The 16,050-nt window shown below is 45.1% G+C and overlaps 1 protein-coding gene across 2 annotated transcripts in view; it reads left to right on the forward strand.

Annotated features, from left to right (window-relative positions):
* Positions 1–16,050, forward strand: part of stat6 (signal transducer and activator of transcription 6, interleukin-4 induced) — a 33,544-nt gene that overhangs the window by 15,700 nt on the left and 1,794 nt on the right. For both annotated transcript variants that reach the window (XM_023799742.2, XM_023799743.2), the window contains exons 5-17: positions 5,395–5,572; positions 6,600–6,673; positions 8,063–8,211; positions 9,699–9,833; positions 11,375–11,551; positions 11,918–12,005; positions 12,310–12,432; positions 12,607–12,699; positions 13,065–13,268; positions 13,628–13,722; positions 14,283–14,416; positions 14,989–15,138; positions 15,983–16,040. In XM_023799742.2, coding sequence (XP_023655510.1) covers positions 5,395–5,572; positions 6,600–6,673; positions 8,063–8,211; positions 9,699–9,833; positions 11,375–11,551; positions 11,918–12,005; positions 12,310–12,432; positions 12,607–12,699; positions 13,065–13,268; positions 13,628–13,722; positions 14,283–14,416; positions 14,989–15,138; positions 15,983–16,040 — 1,658 coding nt within the window. The remainder of the gene's footprint in view (positions 1–5,394; positions 5,573–6,599; positions 6,674–8,062; positions 8,212–9,698; positions 9,834–11,374; positions 11,552–11,917; positions 12,006–12,309; positions 12,433–12,606; positions 12,700–13,064; positions 13,269–13,627; positions 13,723–14,282; positions 14,417–14,988; positions 15,139–15,982; positions 16,041–16,050) is intronic.

Consider the following 16,050-nt stretch of genomic DNA (forward strand, 5'->3'; position numbering starts at 1 on the left):
CGTATTTTTACTTTTAAAAGTTGAATGAAAACCTTACCATTATGCGATGCCTAGGTCTGCAAGTTGAGCCAAGAAACACTCCTTTCAAAATGCCACTTGCTGCTTAGCTGTAATGCTATTCACTTATGGTTGCTTATACCTGAGATCTGCAGGAATCCCTGTGAATGAACGCTGCGCCATTCTGCTGTGCAAGCAGTCGGAGCTCTTGGGATGTGTTTTTTGCTCAAAACGTTTCTTGTGCTGGCAGATGAATGAGTTGCACTGTAACTTTGTAAACATGCAACTTCCATGCTAACTCAGCGAGAATCACGTATCGTGAAACCATCTTCTGACTGGTCATCCTCGGGGAGGCATTTACAGGGCCTTAATTTTTTCCCAACCCCACAGAGTAGCAATAAAGTGCTAGAAATCCAGTGAACAGATGGATGTGGATGATATTATGAAGGATTAGCGACATATAGTACGTCATAACATTGGAATGCTAATATTTATTTTTTTCTATCAAATTCTTAAGCTGAGATATATTCTCCTGATAGACCAGAACTGATGCCACTGCTTACAAACCCACTTCAGCTCACACGTGTTGTAGTTTATTGAAAGATCAGGCTACCCGCCATGGGATGATTACCGGCTCCACTGGCATGTTGGGAATCATACATTTGATCATTTCATCCACTTGGTCAGAATTCCCTAATTCCCTTCCTCAAGGGCTAGAATCCAACACAGTTTGCAGATTTCCCTGCTCAAACACAGCTTAGTCAGCTAATTGCCAGGTATATTAGGTGTGTTTGAACAGGGGAATCTCCAAACTGTGTTGGATTCTGGCCCTCCAGGATTGGATTTGAGGAACCCTGCACTGCTTGAACAATGCAACCTTCTCCTCTTGATAGGTGTCAGTTGGAACCATTTGTGAGCTATTAGTTAACTTCTCCCTCCAGATGAGCTGAGTTATTAGTTAAGTTCTCCCCAAACGAGCTTGATGGGCCAAATGGCCTCCTCTCGTTTGTGAATTTCTTATGTTCTTATTTAATAGTGTCTGTTCCATTGGTTCCATGTCCTGGGTATGACGGTCCTCCAACTTGCAGGGAAACAATTTCTTTGGGGGTTGGTCACGGGATTGGCACTCCAACCACCGTAAAACAACTCACAACTGCTCGATTTAAACAAGCATGATACTCTTCTGCTCTCTATGGGAGTAGCTCTGCTGCAGCTGCCCACAGGAAGGCTGCACGCACCATGAAGGGGAAGGGGGAAAGCCTTCGGGAGCCCCTTTCCTGGACAAGTCGAAACCGTCGGAGAGCCAATAGGGTCAGGTCTGTTGGGGATAGGGGTTGGTGTGGTGCTGAGGCATCACCTGCTGCATCTGTCTGATGGCTGCCATACTCAAGGAGTAGCTGTTGCTTTAGTGGATCGGCTGCTTCCAATGGTGTCTGATGTCACTCTTTTTAACGAGCATATTATGAGACTCAGGCTAAGGCACTCCTTGGGTGTCTTGTCTGTTGTCCAGTGTATGCTCCGTCTGCAGTGAGTGATCTCTCGTTGAGAGAGACATTTTACTCGCAACTTCGCTTGGTGGTTGAAGGGTGCCCACGAGGTGACACTCCTCTGATCATGGGTGACTTCAGTGAGACCACTGGCACTGACAGGGCTGGCTATGAGGATTGTGTCTGTCCCCATGGGTCTGGAGGCTGGGGTGAAAGTGGTCTTGTTCCTTGTCTTGGCAAAAGGTCAGGGGCTGTGGGTCACTGAATCCTGGTTCCAACACCCTGAACCACATTGTTGGACTTGGTACTCCAATACTGATAGTGCGGCGAAGGAGATCGATCACATCCTCGTAGGCACATGCTGGAGGCTCCTGTAGAACTGCAGGGTCTACAGAAGTGCCCAGTTTGTGAATTCTGACCACAGACTTGTTGTTGCTACTCTGAAGATTCAGCTTAGATCCAGTAGGCTACCACCTACTAGGAGTATGAGACTGGACTTAGCCAGACTCCAAGATCAGGCTGTTTCTGATGAGTTTGCACACAGTTTTGTGTTACTTTGTGTGACTGCTGACTCTAATGTGATGTGGTAGACCTTCTTTGATAAGATCCTGAAGGTTGCAGAGAGTTGTGTTGGTGTTGCCAGTGTTTCCAGAAGGAGGTGTTTCATCTCGCAGGGCACCCTGGATATTATTGAGAGGAGTCACAGTACATGATTGGGTGGCAACTCCAGTCTGTACCGGAAACTGAGAAGGACGGCTGTGAGGGCTCTGAGGGCAGATAAGGAGTCGTTTGTTAGACAAATCCGTGAGCAGGTGACACGCCATCACTGGTCTAGTGACCTATGTCCTGCTTACAGAGGAAGCATTACACACATCTGAATCTGTTCCTTGGAGACTTGCAGTCAGGGCAGGTGATGAAACGGTCCTTATGGATGACACTGCAGTTGTGACCTGCTAGGCCGGCTACTTTGAGCAGTTGTTTAACGAGGGGGTGTGGCACACGGAAGGAGCGGATGATCGGGGCAGGACACATTGTTTTTTTTAACTTTACACATTGTTTGGATACATTTATTTTCTTATTTTACAAAATGACTGTTTTGATAAATGTGCTTAGATGTGTTTAGTATCCTGTTTATTTTGTGTTTAAATGCTAAAAAAAACATATTTAGGTGTAATTATTTGGGGCCGGGAACCAGTTAATTGGTTTTCCATTATTTCTTATGGGGAAAATTTGATCAGAACTCGAACTTTTTAGGATTCGAACCCGAGTTCTGAATGGATTAAGTTTGAGTTCCGAGGTACCTCTGTATTTGTTTTGGGATTAAACTCATCTTAATCTTAGCGTACTTTGTAAAAATGTCAGATTTATGTGATGTTTGTAATTTGACATCGAAGTATAGACATTGCAGAATGCAGTTTGTAACACTTGCAGAAGCTTTATAAAAGTACAAAGTAAGCAATGGTGGAAGTTTGTTTTGATCCCAGATATCTGATCACCAAAGGTAACTCGTTACTATTTCTGGTCTCCTCCCATTGAATATGTAGGAGCTCTCATGTGTATGCATGAGCCATTCATACCTGGCCACACCCCCCCTCCTTTTATGGTGCTGATGGGGATGTATCTGGATCGCGTTTCACCGCTGCGTTGTTCATCAAATTACTATGCGAATGCAATTTGAATACGCGCTAATGCAGCTATTTAGAACGTGAATAGCGTGAGAGCGATACTACAAGCCCCCGATGCAGGTAAAACAAAGAAAGGTGACATGGTTTATTTTTTGCCTATTTCACCTAATTTTTTTTTAAAAATTAATACTTCTGGACGTTTTGAAAAGAAAACAGATTACGGATTTAGTCAGCGTTTTTTTCATGTTTCTACAATAAGATTTCAGCGAGTTATAAACTGAAATACACAAGAAAGATACACGGCATTGCCAACGATGCCGTTGACCCCAGAGGGTTAAAACTGACCCCCCAGCTAGGATGCTGGACATCTCTGGGTCCACGGTTCTTGAAGCTAATCCTCCAATCAACTGTGAACCGCCCAATCTCACTGAGATTGCACGGGTGGTGAATCAGCTGGGATTAGGGAAGACCGCAGTGATCTGTGGTATCCGGGGTGAACCTCTCCAGACTGGTGGTAAGGCTGTCCTCCTGGCATTGCAGGCAATCTTTGCTCCCATTTGGGAGTCAGGCATCATCCCATCTGACTGGAAAACTGGACTTGTGGTCCCTATCTGGAAAGGGAAGGCTGATTCCTGGATTGTGGCAACTACAGGGGGATAACACTGCTTTCAGTGCCTGGTAAGGTCCTTGCTAGGGTCATCCTTAACAGGATCCATAATTACTTGCTTGACTGTCAGCAACCGAAGCAGTCCGGTTTTACACCTAAGATGTCTACCATCGACTGTATCCTTGCACTGAGAGTTCTCATCGAGTATAAGCGCAAATATTGGCAGAGACTCTTTGCAGCCTTTGTCGATTTTCGTTAAACGTTCGACTCAGTTGATCGAGTTGCCCTGTGGGACATCCTGAGACTTTGCAGGATCCCCCCGAAGTTGCTGGACATCATGGCCGGCCTGTACACTGGTACTGTGAGTGCTGTGCAGAGTGGAGGGAGAACCTTTGCTTTCTTCCCAGTTGATTCTGTGGTTCGCCAGGGGTGTGTTCTTGCTCCTACTCTGTTCCATGCTTGTATGGACTGGGTGCTGGGCAGGGTTGTGGGGTCCAGCAGCTGTGGGGCGTCTGTTGGTGAAGAAAGATTTACTGATCTTGACTTTGCCGATGATGCGGTGATCTTAGCGGAGTCAATGGAGGCTCTGACCGGGGGTCTACAGAGACTGAGCGAGGAGTCTGAGTGTCTGGGATTGTTGGTGTCCTGGATAAAGATTAAGATCCAGGCATTTAATGACTTCTTGAGGTCGCTGGAAAGGGGTGTGTGGCGCTCCCAATATCTTTGCAAGAGGACAAAGGTCCAAGTCTTTATAGTCCTGGTGCTCCCTGTCTTGCTGTATGGCTGTGAGATATGGACGCTATCCAGTGACGTGAGATGAATACTGCACTCCTTCGGTAATGTGTCACTTCAGAGAATCCTTGGGTACCGCTGGTTTGACTTTGTGCCAAATGAGCGGTTGCTAGAGGAGTCCCGAATGAGGCACATTACCTGCATTGTGAGGGAGCATCAGTTACGGCACTATGGTCATGTGGTGCGCTTCCCTGAGGGTGATCCGGCTCACAGGATCCTCATTGCTGAGGTCCCAAGTGGCTGGCTGTGGCAGATGGATGGCCATTTCAGGAGGTTGAGACTGGACCGTGTTTCTGCCTTGGGGATTGCCGGCCTGGGTCCCGAGGAGTTTCACCATGTGGTGGGTGCGGTAAAGCGCTGTATCAGTGCATGCTTCCGAACTTGACCTGACCTGACCTGTTCCATTGGTAATGGTGTTCAAAATTTAATCTTATAAGGGAAAGTTTTAAGGCATATTCAATCTCCTGCTAGTTACTAAAGGATTACTCAGTCCTTGTGTAGTGGTTAGTTTTCCTGCCTGTCATGTGTTTCCATTCCCCAATGAGTAGGTTGGACTTTGAGGGGAACTTTCAGTGTATGATCAATCAGTTGGGTTCCTGTGCCTATAACCAGAAAATCACTGGTTCAGATCCATTAGTCACTAGAGTACTTTCAATGCTGGTCCTTAACAGTTTGAGAACTGTTTGTCCCAGCTTTCAGTTATATTTTGCTTTGAATAAAAGCATCTGCTAAATATCTAACAAATATTATGCCTAGAGAATATATTCAACATCTGCTTTTAAAATGTCAGTAAAGTATTCTGATTGGTTAGGATCACATGTGTTGACCATATGATGAGATAGAAAAACAGTGTGTAATCGCATGTCATCCTCTTTTTCCATCCCAGAGCATCACTTTTCATCAAAACCCTCCCCAGCAGCCATGCCCACCGGCCCCCTCGCCCCTTGGGGCAGCATCGCCTGGGAGAGAGGATCGGTCTCAGGCCCTGGCCATGTGGATTATGAAAGTCACAAAAATCCGAGAGGAGTCCCATCTTCTGAAAGGCGAAATGCTAAGGATACAAGGTGAGGTGGTGCTCAACACCGGGACACTGGCCATGTTACTCACCCACAAACTGGCAGCATTCTTTCTGCATGGAAATCGGCCCCATGCTGGTCGCTGTTCTCCACAAAGCATGTGACTATCACTGTCCTGGACTGAAACCTGCTTTCTGCTAGGCCAGGGTTCCCAAATAGGTGGCCCGTGACCCGGATTTCACTGATACGGTCAAGTCCATCCCTGCTGACTGTCCTTATTCTCGTCGTTGCCTGACCTGTCATGTGTGACTCGATTGGTCTGGGACCCCTCTAACTGTCAGCCGCTCCTTTATTGTTCATGCAGTGTGTGACTGACAAAACGGGTGACTTGGGACTCAGACCCCTGTGACAGTCTGAGATTCATAGCTGACTACAGGCAATCCCCTGGTTACGAACAAGACTATGAAGTCTGTCTTTAAGTCGATTTTGTCGTTACGTCAGAAAAATAATAATATATCACATAATAATCATACTAATTATACAGGAATAGTAAAAGTAACTATATAAGGTACTATACTGTACTGTACCCCTGAGCAAACAAACTGCTGAAGCCGCACAATGATTTCACAGGAGCCCCAAAGTAGTGCGTGCGTTGGTTATTACGTTATTACGAACCATTATATTTAACCCAAATTTTTAATATAATAGGCTTTATGGCAGTCGGTTCTTAAGTGCAAGTTGTGTGTAATGTGGATGTTTGTAACCTTGGGACTGCCTGTAGTACCTGGATATACATGGCGGTAGAACATCTAGGGTGTGTACAGAGGCAGAGTTACAGGGGCACTAGCACCAGCTGAAAGATGATTGGCCCCTAGAGTGCCCCCTCACCAGTCACTCACTAATTCAAAGCATATTATTGGCTACTCATAAGTTGGTCCCTCCATATGAATTATGGCCACTCTTGTGCCCCCTCCTAAAAAAAAAATTCAAGAATTGCCTCTGAGAATATCTAAAAAGTATACACATTTGAGAGTTACAGCTGTTTTAATATTTCTTTATTGTCTTGCTTCCATAGAGTCCGAATTACCGGAACAAGTCAAGAAGACCCAAATCCAGCAAATGGAATTTAATGGCCAAGCCCTCTCCCTGGTACAGACAAACATGACTTCCCGTTACCACACCATCCTTCAGTGCAAGGAGAGGTTTCTCTTCTCAGAACAAATCAGCAGACATCTGCATGTGCACACTTTTAAAAATATTTTAACAAACAGTAATTTGATCTGGGCATCATTCTGGGAATTTATTTCACAAGCCATGTAAAACCATGGGGATATTGATTCAGTTGCTTTGGGCTAGGCATTACTCAATCACCCCTGTAAAATAATATAATAGAATTGGATCACAATAAGCAACCCAACATTAAGGAGAGGAAGGCACTCAACCCGTATTTTATTTGTAGATAGTAATTAACTATTGACATATTTGCAGCTCATTCTGTATATTTCAGCATTTGAGTCTTATGCTGCTTGCTCATCCTTCAATGGGGACCTTTTCAGAACAGGAATCCTTGCTGCAACTTTAAGTGGTCTTAATCCTGTTAGGTTCTTTCGAAATCAGATAGTGCCCTAACGATATCCATGTATGGAAATGCACAAATCTTGCCATCTTTATTTAAGAATGTAGCAATCTGAGTCATCTTTGTAGGGTACAGCCATGTTTGGTTAGGGTTTCGTAGGGTTTAGCTGAATTTCACACCCTAAATAATTTAGTTTACAGCATGTATTTTGGTGCCTGTTGTGTTTGGTGTACAGCATCTAAATTTATAATCAATCATCTAACTACTTTGGAGTGCCAGAATTAATGGTACTTATATAATTTTGAAAGAATTAAAATGCATATTCATATATGTTAAATCTTGCTACATAATTTTCATTGTATTATATGATATATCTCTTAAGAAATTGTAGTGAGAGTACACCCACTCCTCATTTGGTGACTACCTCAGCTAGCGACAATTCACAAATACGATGGTATTAAAAAGTTAATTTTCCGAGCAATGCGTGCATTTAGGGCCAGATTCCGTACGCCGGACAACAACGCACGCCGGAGCGGGAGAGATCCTTAAATCAGAATGTATAAAATGTTATGGCTTTATAAAGGATCAAAGAAACTAAGTACGGAAGGCTGAAGTGAAGTCGTAAGCATGGTTGCGGTCATGCCTAGGCTACCGTGATTTTCACTTGATGACCACTTCACTTAACACCCTGGTTGTTGGAATGGAACTCTTTCGCTAAATGAGGAGTGGTTGTATAGGTTTAACAGATAAAAATCGCCCATTACTACAGTCTGATCTATAGCTGTTTTGTCGTCGGCCTGTAAACTTCTCGTTCTTCGCCTGTGCTTTTCTCAGCTTTCCTGACATGTCCCTTAGCGTGCCACAGGCGCCGTTTCTTGACAATGGGGTTTGCGTGTGATCCCACCTTGGCCAATCCTAGCACTAGGCTCTGTGGTCACGTGCTCCTGCTGTCTGCTCCCCAGAAGCGGTTTCAGCTCCTGCAGGAGGCCGTGCACAGCCTGAACCAGTGCCAGATCCACCATCTTCACAAGATACAGACCTGGCGGAGGGATCAGCACCTGGCCACAATCGGAGGCGCGTTCAGCGAGGATCTGGGGCCCCTCCAGACATGGTGAGGCTCCCACTCTGACATTTACATAAAAGAAGTTTAACACACACCCTATGGGCAATGTAGCATCACCAGTTCACTAAAAGCCTAGTTCATACTTCACTTTTCCAGATGATGCTTTAGTCTGCATACGACTGTATACATACCACATTGAAAAAGATGATTACACTTTTTTGATCCCTGTGGGGAAACTCTCTTTTTGCCTACCCCATTTTGCTCTCCATAGGTGAGAGCAATAATTGGCAATGAAGGGCAGTTAGCTGTAGCAGTGCCCAGGGACCTGGGGGGCCGGATTAGGGACCTTGCTCAAGGGCCCACAGATGTGCTGAGGTTGGCTTTGAACAGCCAGCTGATCACAGGCCCAGAGGGTTAGCCCACTGAGTCACACACTGCCCCAAAATCATCCATGTATTCACACAGTCATGGTTTGTACATATGTGCAGTAGTTATGTTCCACCTGACCAGCATAAGGCAGATGTTGTCTTCTTGGTCTGACTGAATTCACTTCTGTGCCCCATGTTTGTGGCAATTTTATTTCACATCTGTTAACTGGAATATAGCTTTGTGCTCCTTCAGTGATGAGTTATGGTATATATGGGTCCCTCCTCACACAAATGCTGATAAAAAGCATCCAGATCTACAGCTACTCTTCTTCTACTCTTTCTTGGCACCCGAAATGTCCGCTAGACCCACAATCTAGGCTGCATACACACAGTTGGCCGGTTACCACTGATGATGACGTACTTAAGTCTGAATTGGGAGGAAACCCACATGACAGGCATAGAACATGCAAACACCTCACATGCAGAGCAGACGTGGGATAAAAACATCTCACTGAACCACCTTTACTGAGCGCGCCGCCCTTTGTCGTATATTTACTTCATAGTAATAAGCTAAGCTTGTTTGACAGATTTCGTCGCAGGTCTGTGTGAAGTCTGGAAACAAACTCGACACACAGGGAATTTATGACCTGCTTTACTGAATAAAATCAAAAGAATTACAAAAGAACTTAAATGTAACCATTAAATCAAAGTGTTACTTCTCTCAAATAAACTATCTGAGCCTTACAACTTCAACCACTCAGACAAAGGGTTTTTTTTCCTGCTGAGCTCCAGATTTGGCCACAATTATTCTCCTCACATTTTTCACTGGTGCATTCATGTTCGTCTTTTACAGGCGGAAAGCCTCAGCTTCACCCTTGACTGATGCTCATCAGATGCAGACATAACAACTGGCATGCAGGCCTGTTTGTTTACTAAAAGATTTAGAGCGTGATTCTTATTTCCATCCTTTTCCCCCAGCATTTGAGTTATGTAATTTTAAACACCATTACAAACCAACTGACATGTGATTTAAAGTCTTTTAGCTAAAGACAACAGGTTAGGGCTCTTATCCAAAAGGTTGTGGGTTCAGATCCTTTGGCTGGCAGAGGAATCATATCACAGTTGGGCTCTTTAGTGACATGTCTGCCACTCCTGTCTCATTCACAGGTGCGAACACTTACTTGGAGCCAACATGAAGCTCAGAGAGGAAGTCCTACTGGCAGGGCGGGACTGTGGAGGAACAGAGACAATCCAAGAGTGCCAGAAGAGACTGGACCTGCTTCTCCAGACACTCATTCAAAGGTACCCCTGAGAGGGAGGGCGTCGTTACAGAGGAGACAAAGAGACAGGATGAGATTTTGCAGTTGCTTTCTAATAAACTTGATCAGGTCAAGAGAGACACAGTAGGTAGAGGAAAGGTGTTTCACAAAATATCTCAGAACTTTCTGAACTCCCTTTTATATCAGTGTTTCCCAATCCGGTCCTTGGGGACTCACAGACAGTCCACATTTTTGCTCTGACCCAGCTCCCTAACCCTAACCCCAACCCTACCCGGAGCTGGGAGGGAGCAAAAATGTGGACTGTCTGGCATGGAGCTGGGAGGGAGCAAAAACATGGACCGTCTGTGGGTCCCTGAGGACCAGATTGGAAAACACTGTTTTACACCTTAGTTCTTCTGTGGGGTCTGTGCATTCCCCTCTTAGTTATTTCACTTTTCCACCACACCCTGCGGCTTTCCTCCCCAATACTTATTGATTTAAAACCCCAGGTTCTCATAATGAACAAAGGTACAATAGAGACACAGAGAATGAGAGCCCGGCCTTTAACATTCAAACAATGTAAACTCAATTCAATCCAAGTCTCAAAAAAACCCATAAAACAGTTTTTTTTACTCTTGTGAAAATTCCATAGCCACTACGGAATGGGGTGGGGGCAGGATCAGTGATGAGCTTTAGTCATTATTATCAGATTGTAGCCATTGTTGACCATGACAGAACCTATTATAATGTTACATTACACAGTGATAGATCCATGTATCATTTTCCTGGGAAGCACTGCAGCTTATCCCAGGCACCATAGGGCACAAGGCTGGCATATACCCTGGACTGGATGCCAGGGCATTGGAGGGCACATATGTACACATTGACTAGAGATGCCAGTTATCTTATTTGCATGCCTTTGTACTGTGGAAGTACCAAAGATAAGTTACAAACTACCCACAAGCAGATTTGATCAGTCATCTCTGGAGATGTGAGGCAACCGTGTGCCCCAATTTCTTTACTAATTAAATCTAAAAAGGTTTATTCTTTCTTTTTTAAAACTTAATTTCTTAAGGAAGAAACATATATTTCATTGTAATGCTTAATGACTACTTCTCAGAAGTACTGTCAACTATTTTGCTCTTTTGGTGTGCTAGCATTTATAAGAGGATACCTCTAATGTCACTACACATGGCGTTAAGGTGCCAGTGTGGCGTTAAGGTGCCAGTGACCTTGATAGGGCACAGCATTGGTTTTGCGTCTTGCTAAAATGCAATAACAAAAACATAAAGCACCTATACCAAGTTATCTGACTCTTTTATCCAAAGCAACTTATAGCAGAGGGTAGGGGCACAACTTATATGTGCCTCCCAAGATTGAAACCCACAGCTTTCACATTACTAGCACAAAACTCGACTTGTTGAGGTGCAGGAGCTCTTTGAATTACACTCATTTACTAAGTCATTATGGAATAAATGCAAGCATTTGTGACATCCTAGATAATATCAGATTGGAAAATAGTTAACAGATAAAGCCCCATATTGTTTGGTCTTCATGGTTCTTACGCACTTTCCACTTCTCCAGCTCCCTAATAGTCGACAAGCAGCCACCACAGGTGGTGAAAACGCACTCCAAGTTCTCCACCTCTGTCCGGCTGCTGCTGGGAGAGAAGATGGCCCCGGGACGCCCTGTACATCTCAAAGCCCAGATTGTCACGGAAGTGCAGGCCAGGAACCTGGTTCAGATGGGAGCCATGCCAGCGTAAGGGCCATGTGCATCACACTGCCAGTGGCTGGTAGCAGGGTTCCCTGATAGGTCAAATCTGACCCATGAGAGTCAATTGTATGGCGCGCTTTGGCTTCTGGTTTACAGACATGGCACAATTATCATCTACATGCTTCTTGTCCATCAGTGAGTCCGTTGCAGGCATTAAAAGCTGCCCTGAGGCAGAAAACATACTATATAAAATACATGCCTTTCCATATCTGCCTCATTTGAGTTCACTTTGGTCAACAGGAATTTTCCTAACGTATCTAAGAATGTTCCCAGTTGTTTTAAACGAATAGAGGATAAAATATACTGTTATTTACAAGGAAAATTAAATTATTGGCTTCTTCATATTTTAAGGGAGAATGTTGGAGAGCTGGTCAGCAATACAGCAATCATGGAACACAATGCATCTAACAAGAGCACATGCGCCATCTTCAGGAACATGGTGGGTACTGCAGGTGCACAGTTTCGTCTCAGGACTGAACTGTTGGTGTAGCTAAATATTTTGGGCCCCCTGGCAAAATATCACTTTGGGTTCCCCAGTGGAAGAATTTGAACCTGGGCACATAATTTATAATCTTTTATAAATTCTGGGCCCCCTGAATCTGCAGGGCATCCATGCCCATCTAACACCCCTGGACCAGTTACATCAAAACAAATTCTTTGTACTCGGGCTGTTCATGGTGCATAAAGTTTATTCTGAATCTGATTCATATTTGCTTCACCTACACCTCTGCTCTGTTCCCCAGTGCATAAAGAAAATCAAGAGGGCCGACCGTAGGGGGTCAGAGTCGGTGACAGAGGAGAAGTTCGCCATCCACTTTTCAGGAGATGTTGTCCTCATGGGCTGCGAATTGCCATGCAAAGTGCAGGTCTTGTTCTTCTTAAAGAGTGGAAAAAACACATTGTGGATTCCAGATAGCTTGGGTCGTGTAACGCGATTGGATATTCCTTTAACCAATCATAGCTATTGTAATGTTCACAGCATGTGCTGTTGGAGATGTGCCATTGTATGGAGATGGTGGTTGTTTGTTTGTTTTTTGTAGACTCTGTCTTTCCCCATCGTTGTGATTGTTCACGGCAGTCAAGACATAAACGCCATGGCTACTATCATCTGGGACTGTGCCTTCTCTGATTTTGTGAGTCCCGCAGCTCCTGATGGGAAACAAAAACCTGGACTGTCTGTGGGTCCCCAAGGACCGGCTTGGGAATCACTGCCCTAGGGGATAATCTCTCTATTATATGTATCCATATTGCTATCTTTTTCCAGAATTTCTTTCCCTTCTTGGCGATCGCTCCTAATTGCATTCATTTCCTTGTGTCGCTCTGTCTGTACATTATTTTGATCATAATGTAGAAGTCCTTTCCACAATCAGGACAGTGTATTTATGAATTTAGCTGTTCAATTAAACTGAGCGACACTGAAAAGTAAATGGTCAGATATCTATAAAGGCCACAGGAAGGCTGCTAGTATGTGTGCTGTTTGTGTCCCCGTGTCTCGCAGGATCGGGTCCCTTTCGTGGTGCCCGACCGGGTGCCTTGGAAGCAGATGTGCATGACCCTGGACAACAAGTTTATGTCCGAGGTACAGACACAGAGAGGCCTGGACGCCTACAACCACCACTTCCTCGCCCAGAAGATCTTCAACAAGCCCGAGTACAAGGAGAACTTCAGCAACATGCTGGTTTCCTGGTCTCAGTTCAACAAGGTATATACTGTATACAGTGTCACACCAAGAGGCTGCTTCAGTGAATTCTGGATGTGGAAGTGAAATGGTACCAAGGTGGACTATGATGATCATTTGAATTTAGATTCACACATTATAAATACCTTTATTGTGCCCATCCATCTATCCATCCATCCATCTTTGTATTCTAGTCACAGTTGTGGGTAGCTGTCTGCCATTCTTTGTCTATCTACCCATCTGTCTGTCTGTCTATCTGTCTGTCTGTCTTAAATAGTACAATGTGTGCTTCTTAAGTGCATCACCCGTCAGATGGTGTAGTGCTGCATTGCACTGCGCTGCTGCTTATGTCCCCGGTCCTCTGTCCCCACACTGTGCCACAGGAGATGCTGTCAGGCCGGACCTTCACCTTCTGGCAGTGGTTTGACGGCGTCATGGAGCTTTCAAAGAAGCACCTCCGATACTACTGGAGTGACGGGTGAGCACCGGTGTACAGCTATCCAGCCGTCTTCCAGTGACCTGGTCGGGGGGGGAGGGGATGGGCTGGGGCCTATCCCAGGCAGCATAGGGCACAGCTCTGGGGTACACGCTGGACTGGATTCCACTCCATCACGGGGTATAATGGGCAATTTAGAGCCTGATTTTGTGTTGAGCTGCGGGGCCAGTTACATCACGGGGGAATGTGCAACTCAACAGCTGCTTCAAGCCCCCAGCCCTGCAGCTGTAAGACAGCACTGCTACCCAGTGAGCCATCATCGCATCCTGACCTGGAAGTGGTTTACAACATCAAATTATTTATTTAGATACGCAAGTGTGCTTATATACCTGTGATTGGAAGGTTGTGGGACAAATCCAAGGGTGGGCAGAGTGATCTCAGTGTTGAACCCCTGAGCAAGACACATAGCACGAATTACTCCAGGAACTTGTCGGCCCTACCTTCTCGATTTGATGTCACTTTGGATAAAAGCATCTGTTAAATAACTAAGTAAATACCCATTTACATAGCTCAATAGCAAGAAATGCGTGCGCTTTTTCCAGATTGATATCCGGCTTCATTGGCAAACAGCACCTACACGTAATCTTGCAAGACCGTCCCAATGGCACCTTCCTGCTGCGGTTCAGCGACTCTGAGATCGGTGGCATCACCATAGCCTACGTCGCCCAGACCGAGAGTGAGTCTCGTACACCTGGCCAAAGGACACTGGTCACGTTGGATATCCACTTCCTCCCCTTTCTGTCCTTTCCTGTTTCTCATGTGTCCTTCGATGACCCTGTTCTTAGCGAGTTGTAATTTTGTCGTTATTGCTGAATGTTTAGTTTCAGTTCCAGTTTCTTTTCGTACTCTTGGCCATTTTGGTTCATCAGGTCAGCACTTCACATTTCTTTAGACCTCATTTCAGACAGGCAGAGGAACTTTCTGTATCTGTGTTTCTTTACATCCCTTTTGCTTATCGTCTCACCAACTACATGGGCTTCTTTCTGCCTCATTTGAACAAGATCTCTTAATGCAGGGGTGGCCAATCTTATCTGCAAAGGGCCGGTGTGTATGCGGGTTTTCGCTGCAACTCCCTAATTAGATTTTTAATTACAGGACTGATTGGTTGAAAAGTCCTCACATCTGGGTTTGAACAGCTGACCTACAGGTTATCCCAAAAACCTGCATACACACCGGCCCTTTGCGGATAAGATTGCCCACCCCTGTCTTAACGTCTTCTTCTTGCTCGCAATTACACATCTTCTCCAGATGGGGGCAGAAGAGTCCAGAACATCCAGCCGTTCAGTAAGAAGGACCTGGAGATCAGATGCCTTGGTGACCGCATTCGAGACATCGAAGCTATCACGCACCTGTACCCCAATTTTCCTAAAAATGAAGTCTTTCAAAAATACTACACAGGTATGTCCAAAAGAAACATATATTAGAATGTTACCATTTTTACAATGCAAAGTGATAGATCTGTGATATCCGTTTCATGGGTGGCACAGTGGTTGGCACTGTTGCCTCACACCTCTGGGACCAAGCTCCGCCCAGCTTAACATGTGTGGAGTTTGCATGTTCTTCCCGTGCTGTCGTGCCATTCTCTGAATTCTCCATTTCCCCCCAAGTTTCCGCACAGAGTCTAAAATCATGCTAAGGTAGGGTGACCAGACAATCCATGTCAGGGAGGACACTTTGAGCTACTTCGGGTTTTACAAACTACTTTCTAATTGAAAGGCTCCTGTGCTCCGCTAAATAGTTTAGGTCTTCTTGTGCTTTGACTGGTTTGTTTCCTTGACTGAAAGACTCATCCAGCTGTTTCACATCAGCATTAGTGACACATGCATGATTATAGGAGACTGACCAATCAGCACACAGCAAGAGCTGAGTGCTCAAGTGAAATCCAGGTCCGCTTAATTGAAATGGTAATTTACAATTCCTGTCCTAGCTCAGAGTGTCCTCCCTGACATGGATTATCTGGTCACCCTAGCTAAGGTGAATTGCCAAATTGTCTGTAGATTTGAATAGTGTGTGTTCCCTGCGATGGTTGGCGCCCCATCTTGGGCTGTTCCCTGCCTTGCGCCTGTACCTTCCAGAATAGGGTCCAGACCCCCGCGACCCTGTATAGGACAAGCGAGTATAGATAATGAATGGATAGGTACCCTTTCCATTGAAATGTTTGACCAGTCGTGAAGGACTCATTACACTAATTCATTTTTTTGTGGAGTTTTGTAAAATTATTTTTTGGTGTTTGATTGCTCAGATGAGCAGAGGATGGAGGGCCGTGGATACATTGGGGTTTCAATTCGGACCAAAGTTGAGTGAGTTGAA

This window comes from Paramormyrops kingsleyae, chromosome 8, assembly GCF_048594095.1.
Source record: "Paramormyrops kingsleyae isolate MSU_618 chromosome 8, PKINGS_0.4, whole genome shotgun sequence".
Classification (NCBI taxonomy): domain Eukaryota; kingdom Metazoa; phylum Chordata; class Actinopteri; order Osteoglossiformes; family Mormyridae; genus Paramormyrops; species Paramormyrops kingsleyae.